General features: G+C 45.4%; 1 protein-coding gene across 1 annotated transcript; it reads left to right on the top strand.

Moving 5' to 3' along the window:
* The first annotated feature begins 3,109 nt into the window (after positions 1-3,109).
* Positions 3,110-10,398, top strand: CSTA (cystatin A). The gene is made up of 3 exons (XM_055002772.1): positions 3,110-3,276; positions 5,436-5,537; positions 10,166-10,398. The coding sequence occupies exons 1-3, from the start codon at positions 3,211-3,213 to the stop codon at positions 10,295-10,297; spliced, it is 300 nt and encodes a 99-aa protein (XP_054858747.1). The 5' UTR covers positions 3,110-3,210; the 3' UTR covers positions 10,298-10,398.
* Positions 10,399-11,256: the final 858 nt, after the last annotated feature.

Raw genomic sequence — 11,256 nt, 5'->3', positions numbered from 1 at the left:
TCAGGCTTGTTTCTTAACTATCCACCCATTCATGTCTGAAGTCTTCCTTTAGATCAAGAGGTCTTCCTCCAGCTAAACTATTTTAGTTTACAAAATCAGATTTCAAGAGTTATAGGATATTAAGGGGCACATAGTTAACATTACAGACAGTGTTCAAGAAGCTGAGGAGTTTTAATGGGTTGTTAAAGCTTATTGCCAGCATCAGAACAGGCAAATGCGTACAGATCCTCTACATATTTGACTTGGAGGCAAGTCTTCTGTGGAACATGCTTTCTTGGAGACTTCTTCTTAGAGTCATAGCTTTGATTAAGCTACTTAGTAATACATTATTTAAAACTGGAGTATTTCCATATTGTTTTCATAACACTTCAGGTCCAAATACTTCCTTGGATTGGGGAAGAACTTTCTTGGACATCATAGTATATTGTTAATATGGATATAGACCAGTTGGAATCCAAGTGAGGAAGATAACTTCTTCCAAAGCAACTCTTGTTTTTTTTTTAAATGCACAGGAACTGCGCATGTGCTAATTTTTTATGAAGTCTGGAAATACGGAATTCTCTTGCTGAATGGGGCTGGAACTAAAATGGCTTCAAAAGTTTTTTAAAAATTCCAAGGCTTTCACTATTTGACTGGAAGCCAGTGACACAGTTAGGTCATTTGTGACTCTGGATGTAATTTCTGTGGTCATGCATGCATCAAATGCATGGCTGCAGCCTGCTGTGGGAAGCTGCTGAACATGAGAACTGGGGGCTTTCTGGACGTCTGCCCCCAAATCCAGTCCTGACGATGCCATGGAATCTTTCGGCTATGGATGCAGGCCAAAATTAAAAGTCCTCTTTACGAAGAAAGCCAAATTTGATGGAAGGAAGAGGCAGCTGCCGTGTCAGTGCAGGCCTTTGTGGAGGGTCCTAGGATGCAGCCTCCATCTATAGCAACTGTTTTCAAGCTCAGCCCCAGGATATCTTTGGAAGTTCACCTGAGGCTCCTCCATTTGAAAAAAGTTACGACCAACAAGCTCCTTTAGCAATTCAACCAGCTTAGAAGAACTACTTAAAAGGATGGGTGTGTGTATGGGGTGGGAGGGCAGGAATCTACAAAATTGCACAGTTAGGAAGAAAGCGTGTGGATCCCTGCTGGGGTGAGGATCCTTGGAAGTGTCCCGTGATGTCCCAGGCTCTCCAGAATGCCAGTTTCCTGAACCCTCTGAATTGTAAACAAAGCCAATTAGACATTTGTTTAATGCTTCACTAACATGAGCATTGTTCAAAATGTGAAGTGATTGTTTATCAATACAAACAAGCAAACGTAAAATAATGGTAAAAAAATGGAATAAATTTGTTGCCTTGAGTGCCCAGAAAAATAAGAGGAATGCTTTCGGTGATACAGTATCTAATGTGTCTTTCCTCTAAGGCACTGATTTTCAGGCTGTTCTGGGGGACTCTTGAGTTCCAGGCTCTCGCTGATGAAAACCGTGCTGGAGAAAATTCCTGGAAAACAGCTTTGCTACTGATCTTTGCCTTGCAGCTCCCAGCAGATGAGTCAAAATGATAAGAGTTCCCTGAAGATAGGATTGTTTGACTGGCCTAGGGAGTTTCTTAACACAAAATTAATATGACTAATAGCTTCCTCCCCAAAGGGCTGAACGACTAAACATGTCCAGAGCATATGCTTAAGATATGCATTTTGTGAATTGCACCGTCAGCAGTTAGACACTGTGCTTAAACCTTTAGTAAAAAGGCGCTGTAGTGTCCAATATACCCTAAACGTATTTTTTTTACTGAATAAGATGCAACTTAAACTCATAGTAGCAACAGGTCTATGGCTTAGCCTGTTGATTTAGCAAAATTGGACACTCCAGATGGGTATTGCATTCATCTCTAAGGCTCTGTTTATCATATTTATTAACCAAACACACATACTTACATACAAATATTTTAAATTTTGCTTTCTGCATTGATTCAGTAAGAATCTCCAAAAGTGGGGGAGATTCTGAAGTACTCAAAGCTGCTAGACCATATTTGGACACCAACAAATATTGCAATTGTAAATCCTTTGTATAAATCCTACCTGGTCTACATGTAACAAAGTTCTAATAACCATTTGAAATTTATTAGTAAGAACAGCAATTAATAGTTGAGCGTCCACATTTATCAAAGAAATAAGTCAAAACTTTGCACATTGAGAATGGTCTTTGCCTGGTTTGGAATGACAGTAATCACAGCATATAAGTGATGCTGGCAATTCACCAGTTTCAAAAATCTCATTGTACAATTGATATAATTTTAGAATTTAAAAAATCTGAAAAGGTTTTATACCACTCAATAGGGAACCCATCTGGCCCAGGCGATTTTCTAGCACTCGTATTCATTATCATACCCAGACATTCTGTCTCTTTCCTGTCTGCAGGCGTAAACGTCTGGGTATGAATATATATATATTATGGGTATGATTATATATATATATATATATATATATATATATATATATATATATATATATATATATTATATGTTTGTGTGTATGTGTGTGTGTATTCTGACGTAGAATTTTCATCTTGTGCGTATGCCATTCCAAGTGTTTTTGAAGCAGAAAAATTGAGTTTTAAAGTATGGCAATTTTTAAAATAGCAAAATGAGATTGAAACCTGCCTAAGCCTTGTTTGTTTTGTTAATGGAAAAGGGTGAAAATGTGGGACAGTAATAACCAAGAATCTGGACTGTGCCCGTGCAAAGAGAAAGGTTGCTCAATTCTGTTTGGAAAAGCAGAACTTCAAGATTTAACCTCTCCCAGTTGTGTGTTGGGCAATGCTGGAGGAATTGCCAACCTCTTCCAAAGTGTCACATGGCTGGTTGTTCATGTGAAGCTGATGGGGTGAGTCAGCTGGATTCCACACCCTCGTGGGTGGAAAGCATCACACAATAAAAAATTGTGTTGCATATTATTGTATCTTCTGCATGTTTAAGATAATGATCGTTACCTTAACCCAATCAGTTAAAAAAATATAATCACCATCTAACCTATGTAGTGGGCTCCCCCCCCTTCCCCTACTCTTCCTCAATGAATTAAACACATTTACGTAGAGGTCACATGACTTGACTGTGACTATATAATGCCTCACATGCCAGAGGAATCTCTGAACCAAGTTTTGCGGGCGAGTTGACTACTTCTCCGGGCTTTCCATCCCTCTCAGAGAGTTGACTTGTCACCATGATGCCTGGAGGTTTAACAGCTGTCAAACCAGCTACGCCTGAGATTCAACAGCTGGCTGACAAGGTAAGTGAAGAACCTACTGAAAACTGTACAGCAGATGGAATATAATAACCTTGTTTTTCCACACAGCTGAATTTTGGAAAGGGCGCAAATGTTTACTTCACAATATAAACTAGCATCTCATAATTGTGTACTTGGACGCACTGCGTCTTAGGTAGTCTCAGCAGAAGGTGGAACGAAAGTCAGTTTTCCCTGTCTCTGTTCCCCACCCCCTAACCCTAACCCACCCCCCATAGCCACTTGTGATCCTGAAAAAGCAATGCTGAGGGTTGGGGAAGCTGTCTGGAGACCTCCAGAGGCCCACACAGGTGAGATGAAATCCTTTAAAAAGACAAGGAACCTCTAAAATTGCTAATAAAGAAAGAAATCCAGTTTGAAACAGCAAAACCAAAACCCAGTGGAGACGGAAGGATTAACCACCCTCTCCCTTTTGGGTACAGTCTGCAACTTGTATGTCATGGGTGGATGGATGGATGTTTTAGCTAGGGTTGCCAACCACCAGGTGAGGCCTGGAGTCCTCCCAGAATTGCAACTGATCTTCAGGCCACAGAAATCAGTTCCCTGGGTCCCCCCCCCTCCATTGGCACCATCCTCTGGAGGCTCACAGGTGGAAATGGGGAATATCTGCTTCTGCCAGTGCCACCCATTGGCACTGTGCAGGAGCCAGCCTGCCGTGTGCAGGTTTCAAAGCAGGAGTTGATTCCTTCATGCACCTCCATCAATTTTGGGCAAGAGAAAGGAACCTCCCCAATAATGGAAAGAGGAGCAGATTTCCCCACCGTAGACACCCTGTTTTTCTCTTCTACCCTGCCTGACTCATGGTGCCCACCCCGAGTCACTCACATGTTGACTGAGTGTGGAAATAGTATACAAACAAAGGAGGGCCTGCAATAAAATGTGGCTTATGTCAAATGTTCCTTAAAAGAGTTTCCTAAAGAATGCAAGATGGAATGTCAGGGCTTAACATTTTGCTCTCCCAATGTCCCATGTTAAGCTTTGCAATATTAGAGGGTCAGTTTGCCTCTGGCTGGGGCAAAAAAGGGCCCTTTTCTCCTTGTCATCCAATAATTATGATTTTCTGCAAATCTCTGTGTTGTCTGATGAAAGACTGGGCTGTGCACATCCAAATGTCGTGGATTTCTGCTGTTTTGCTCCTGGTTTTGCTTGTCTTTTTCAAACACACAACCTCCCGGGACCTTGACTGAACTCAGTGGAGTTACTTCTGAAGAAACTGACATAGCATTATTCTGGGTTAGTAGCACCTTAGAGACCAACTAGATTTCCAGAGTATGAGCTTTTGATACTCAAAGGTGTCTGATGAAAGCTCACACCTTGGAAATCTAGTTGATCTCTAAGGTGCTGCTGGACCCAGATCTTGCTCTTCTACTACAGACCAATAAGCTACCCACATAAAACTATATACTTTTGTGCTTTTAAGAATCCTATGCTTAGCAATATGGGGAGGTAAGTTCAGGAGGGATTCTGAGTGGGTAAGTAATACCACAAGAGCTAAGCAAATTTTTTGGATGATCAAAGTGAGGGAATGGGGGAAACATCCATTTTATTAAAATATTCTGAATGGAAATCATTTATACTGAGCACCCAAAGAGCACCTTATTGAAGAATAGATCCAGAGGAGTTAGCCGTGTTAGTCTGTAGTTACTATTATTGAAGAATGTTCATAATTGTAGGGAAGAAATGTAATATTTTCAGAGACAGCAGTAGAAAGAGGAAAAGGCTGCACTGATGCCGAAGGAACACAGCCTTTCTCCCAGTCTTAGCAGGGCCTTTTGCACCTGGACACCCCAAACGCACTTTCCAGGAAACTATTCCCAGTTCAAGCTGAATAACTGGAATGGTTTGCGGGGGGTGGGGGGAGTTGTGAGAGGCTGTCCTTGTCCGGGGATCAGAACTTCTCTGGGGACAGCAGATTTTCTGCATGCAGCAAGACACTGTTAACAAAGTCTTGATAACTGTGTGAAATCGCAAAACGCAGAAATGAATGGGACTGCATCCTCTATCTGGTTGTGGTTTTGTAGGCATTCTGTGCTTTCTAAGAAGCACAACGATGGGTGGACCTCACAGATTCAAATGAATCCACAGGATCCAACCAAGTATTATTGTCAAACTCTTTTAATTTTATCATGAATGTTTCTTTCCAGGTGAAACCTCAATTAGAAGCAAAGGAAAACAAGAAGTACCCTGCTTACAGGGCTGTAGAGTACAGAACACAGGTGGTGGCTGGTGTAAACTACTTTATTAAGGTGAGTGCTCTGAGGGGTGATTGGAAGTATGAATTGGGTCTCTTTTTAAAAAAAAAAATCATGGCAGAGGAAAAGCTATTCTTACTTTATTTGTGCATCTTTATGCTGGCTTTTCTCCCACAAAAGGACCCAAAACAGTTTGCCGGAAAATACAAAAATACATTTTAACAACTGGTTTAAACAGACAAAGCAAACACATCTTAAGCCGAGTTCTAATCCACTCAGCTGCCTAACACAGGCAACAGTAGAGGGTTGCCAATCTCCGGGTGGGACAGAGACCTCCCAGAATTGCAGCTGGTGTTCGGAGTACAGAAATGAGCGAGTCCCCCTGAAGAACATGGGTGGACTTCTATGGCATCAACTGAGGTATTCAGCTGCTGCTAGCAGCCTACCTTCTGGGCTTCTTCCCCTTTCCTAGCAAGCCCAGTGAAATATTTCTTTTTCCTTAATGGAGGGCACAGAAGAAAGATATTCAGGAAGGAGGAAGCAGAGAACTGTTTCTGCCTCTCTCATTACGCTAGAATTTGCAGTCACCCAATGAAACCAGGGTTTCCAACAGGCTGGGGGGGGGGAGGTCCTGTCTCTTTAAGAGATGCTCTACAGAATCTCTATGCCATGAACAGCTGCCCATTTCCACACCTGAAGTTTCTATTAAAGGGACCGTGCCATTTTTCCTTCGGGCCTCTTAGCAACCCTAGATGAAAGTGATCAGGGTTGCCAGCTCTAGGTTGGGAAATTCTTGGAGATTTGAGGGTGGAGCCTAGAGAGGGTGCAGTTTTGGGAAGGGGGCTCAGCTGGGTATAATACCACAAAGTCCACCCTCCACTGCAGCCATTTTCTTCAGGGGATCTGATCTCTGTTCTCTGGAGATCGGTCGCAATATTGGGAGGTCTCCATGCCCTGCCTGGAGGCTGGCAACCCTAATTAATTGATGGACCCTGGATTCAGGACAGCTAAAAGAAAACACTTCTCCGGTGGATGGTGCGAGGTGCTGGCAAACGTTTGCAAGGAGATTGGACAGGTCTGCCAATGACTATTATCTGAGGTTCCTGAATAGAGCCTCCAGTATCATAAGCAGCATATCGCTGAATATCAGGGATCAACAGGGCAGGCAGCTGCCTCAGGCCCAGCAGGACCAACTGCCACCATGTTGCCCCAATGTCGCAGCTGCTGCCTGTCATGCCAACTCCCTCGCCCTGGTAGGCGGCGGCAGCAGCAGAATGGAGCCGCCCACGTGGTTCAGCGCTGACTCCGCGGTAAAAGGCAGTGGGGAGAGGGCGGAGAGCGGCGCTTCTCTTCCAAAGCTGCCCGGTGTAGCAGCAAGGCTGCCGCTGTTTCATAGGGAAGCGAGCAAGGGGTAGCTCTTGCTGCCCCTCTCCGCCAATCAGCTTGCTTGCTCAAGCATAGTGGGCAAGTGGAAACAGAAGCTATGAGCACCCCCTGCTCCCCCCACCCCAACAGAGACACGGTGCTTCCGGGGGGGGGATCAGGGCCCCTCCCCTTCTCTCCAGTGGCGCGGCGGGGCTTGAGCGCGGCCCCGGGCAAGGCGAGGATTTCGACGCCCTTTTTTTTTTTTGCGCCCTCTCTCTCGCTCCCGCGCCCGCACGATGACGTCACGTCCGGTGAAGTCATCGCACAGGAGGGAAGCGGCCGCCCCGCTCCGCAGCGGTTGCCCGTGCCGGCGCCGCCCGCTCAGGCACTGCCAGGGCGCTGGGCTTGCTGGGCACCGAGCCGGCCTCCCAAGGGCGCGGCGCAGTCTCTGTCCCGCCGCAGCCCGCGGCAGGAAGGCCGGCAGTGCGGGCAGCCTCCACAAGGGCTCGCGGGCCCCCGTGGAGTTGGCGCCCGGGCAGCTGCCCCCCCGCCCCGCGCCTCCTCCCTTCTAGCGAGTAGCGCACCTGGCAGGGGAGCAGTGACGGTCTCCCGCCTGCCCCTGAGGGTGCCGGCTAATCACAAAGGCCCCTCTACGGGCCAAGCTACAAGTGACGAATGACACTTGAACAGCAAGTGGATTGAGTGGAGGGCAAGTGAACAGGGAGAAATACACTTGCCGTTCAAGTGTCATTCGTCGCTTGTAGCTTGGCCCTCCCTCCAGAGGATGCAGAAATGCCGCCTCTGGGGAGCCTCCACAGGAACAGCTCCAAAGCTGCTCCAAAGGACCCCCTGCGCTCCCCTCGGGGCTCGATTGGGAGCGCAAATTGTGTACTTACCTTGTGACTCACGATGTAAAATGGCAGGATTTGAATCCAGTGGCTCCTAATTTTGTTTTCAGCTTTAAATATACTTTATTAAAACAGAAATTGTACAGTCTACACCTTAGAGACCAACACGATTTTCAGAGTGAAAGCTTTCCAGTCAGAGCTCCCTTCTTCAGGCATGAGTAGAAATGGAGATCCCTGAGCCTTTGTATTCCAGCCAAAGGTGGATGGGATGTTACAAGGCAGGGCATTGGGATGTAAAGGTACAATACAACTAGAGTTGGGCAGATTATGTAAAATTGTAACTGGTCCTGGATGTGCATCTGAATAGAAAGTTACAGCTGGACAGTTTTGGGGCCCCTTTCCCCACTCTGAGGCCCCTTTCCAACAATTCTGAGGCTTTTATCTAAAACAGGTCTGCTTCAGACTTCTACTTTGTTCATCTAACAGGGAGCAGAATGGACCATCAACTTACCGGGAAGGTCCCTGGTGGGCCAGGAGCAGCCAGGAGCAAGCTGAGCCAAATGCCCAGCAGTACGGACAGTGCAGCAGGGGTGGCCCTGCTTGGACCCGGGTTGCAGCAGCGCTGATCATGGCCTCACTGCAGCTGCCCCTTGGCCACGCTTGCACCTGGTTGTTCTTGCACCCCAGTCCACCCCTGGAACGCAAGAGCGAAGCCTGGACTAAAGTTCTCCGGTCTAGCACTGTCACAGGAGGGCTTCCCTTCCCAGGGGGGCTTTAGCCCTCCACACACACCCCTCTCCCTCCTCCCTTCAGCCCTGGATAGGGCTCCCAGGTAGGGGAGGGGGGCCTGGTACTTACTAGGAGTGTGGCGCCAATGTGACAACATCACTTCTGGAACTGACGGTTATCATGTCAGCCGCAGGAGAGAGTTCTCACGCTCCCCGCAGCGCCGAGTCTGTGAAAATCACCCTCAAACAAAGCACAGGCACACCCCCATGGTCAGTGCAATGATGTCACTTCTGGAAGTGACATCATTGTGTCCCCTGGCATCTCGTGTACTGTGCGTGTACCCAGGGTGCCTGCCAGTGGCGGAAAATCTCCGGGCAGCCCAAAACTTCCTGCTGGGAGATGGCCCACCACCAAGGGGCGCCTGGGATCCCTAGCCCTGAAGCAGGAAAGGGCCTTACTGGCTACCACCACTCTGGTTTGGGAATTCAACTAGGGGGGGCCCAGAGAACCCCCCCCTCCCATCCCCCTTCCTAACAGCACTTCTATACTGGTGAGGGCACTGCCAAGTGACCGGTCTCAAGCTTGACGCGTGAATACCCAGCCAAAGCAAAGCAAAGGCTTTACTAAACACGGGTGATTGCTAAACAGGTGGGGGAAATGCTTGGGAGAAACAGTTGAACAAAAGATACATTTAGAAGAAATAAGGCAAAATGAACACACAAAGAAGCCAGCAGAAAACGATAAAGCCCTCTTAGCAAGGCTAACATTCCCTACAAACTTCACCCTTTCTGGGTCCACTGCGCCTTCCCTCTCCTGCTGGCAGTGACCTCTCTGTCATTCAGCTTCTGGTGGTGGGGGGGAGCACTTTCCTTTTTGAAACTGCTTTCTAGGGCTTGTTTAATCACAATTGCACTTTTCGGAGCTGCTTGTCTTCCCATAGGATCCCCCCCTCCATTTTTATAATAGGTGTGAATGTGCTTGGGAGTAATTTTGAGCAAAAAAACACAAAACCAGGATGTAGACAAAAAGTTAAGCCGCTCTCCTGCTTTCTTATCCTGATTAAATTTTGCAAGGCTTCCTTTTATTTTTTTTAATGAACAGGCAAGGTTCGTGCATATAATCTAGTTTGACCCCTGAAATGTGATGGCATGAATGAACCCCTCTTGCAAAGATGCAGACGCCTTCTTAAATTTCAGTTTCCCATCCAAGCTAGTCAGATTAATCAGCAATACTTAAAAAAAAATTAAAGCGTACAGGCTTAGCCAAATACATTATTTGTTTTTGTTTCGGGGTTAAGCTTTTTTTAAAGTTAGTTTTGAAGCATTGCTAATTCTTCTCAGTATCTATCTAGCCCATTGCAAACAGGCCCCAGCCAGAGAGGCTTACATCACTTCTAAAAACTGTGGAATTTGGTGAGAATCTGCCCTTCCTTTCTTCTGCAAAATGAAGAGACCAGCGTCATTTGGGGCCACTTCTTTCTGCCATTGAACTGGGATGCTGCAGGGGAGGAAAGTTATCCTGTCCACTCTGTCCTCCAGTCTCAGAGTAAAGTTTAACCACCAGATCTAAACTTCTCTCTCCAAGGGGCTCATTTGTTGTTTTAACACAATTATTTTTATGAAGCTTTCTGTTGTTAATTTTTCTCCTCCACCTTATTGATGTTTAAGTCAGGGCCTGACAGGCCAGTTGATGTGAAATCTGGATAATTAGTTAAAATGCCAAATTCTTTCTTCTGTACAGACTGAAGTGGGTCATGGCGAGTATATACACCTGCGTATATATCAGCAACTTCCGTGCAACAATGGGGAAATCTCCTTGACCAGTTACCAGACTGGCAAAACAGCGAGTGATCCACTTAATTACTTTGACTAGGAGTCCCCTCATCTTAAGCTCGTCTTTCTTTATACATGGAATACAACTGACATCTCAAAGTCAGCAAACGCTTAAAAATAAAACTAATCAGATCTGAGAAATGATCGTGTGTGATTGTTTTCCATTCCGCAGAAGAACTTCTCTTAGCACGTCGGGAAATTCTTTTGAAAATTCTAAGCTCTAAAAATATGCCAGATCTATTATGGCTTTTTTTAAAGGCTGGAAAATGCCTGCCTGAAAAGCCACACCAGCATCCCTAAGCAAACAAGGGAATCCACCCGGATAGTAGAAAACCAAACAAACAAACAATTCCGGGAATATGTATATATCTAACAGTTTTTTATATTTTTATAGTGCAAAAGTGCAAAGTGCAAAATATAGTGCATGATTATATATACAATAATAAATATACAATAAATACAATAAAATAGTGATCTCTCTGTCCCAACATGCAATAAATATGGTAAAAATACAGAATTTGATCCTAATGGTTATGAAGTATATTTTTCAAAGGAACAATGTCCATGAATTAATTAAGATGAAAATGTAGCAGCGTGCAGGTTTCCTCAGATAGAGCTCCAATGCAGACGTGTGGGAGGCATGAGATGGCAAGCTCCAGTCCAAACTGCAAATAAGTCCAAAAGTGCCGAATGGTCTAAGCAGCAATATTGGAGCTACCGGTGAAGTGGGGGCTGGTGAGTAGATGGAATGTATGTACAGAGTTTTGTTATGTATGTTGAATTATAAATTGACTACGTTTAACTTTTGTTCACAGTCCATATTTATTGTGCCCATGAAGAAGTATGTTATACGAAACGGGAATTGTATAAATATGCACGCATAATCCCGTCGGCACTTTTGGACTTATTTGCAGTTTGGACTGGAGCTTGCCATCTCATGCCACCCACACGTCTGCATTGGAGCTCTATCTGAGGAAACCTGCATGCTGCTACATTTTC

Source organism: Eublepharis macularius, chromosome 18 (genome assembly GCF_028583425.1).
Source record: "Eublepharis macularius isolate TG4126 chromosome 18, MPM_Emac_v1.0, whole genome shotgun sequence".
In the NCBI taxonomy this organism is placed as follows: Eukaryota; Metazoa; Chordata; class Lepidosauria; order Squamata; family Eublepharidae; genus Eublepharis; species Eublepharis macularius.
The sequence above is the reverse complement of the archived record's forward strand: the minus strand, read 5'-3'. Positions and strand labels throughout refer to the sequence as shown.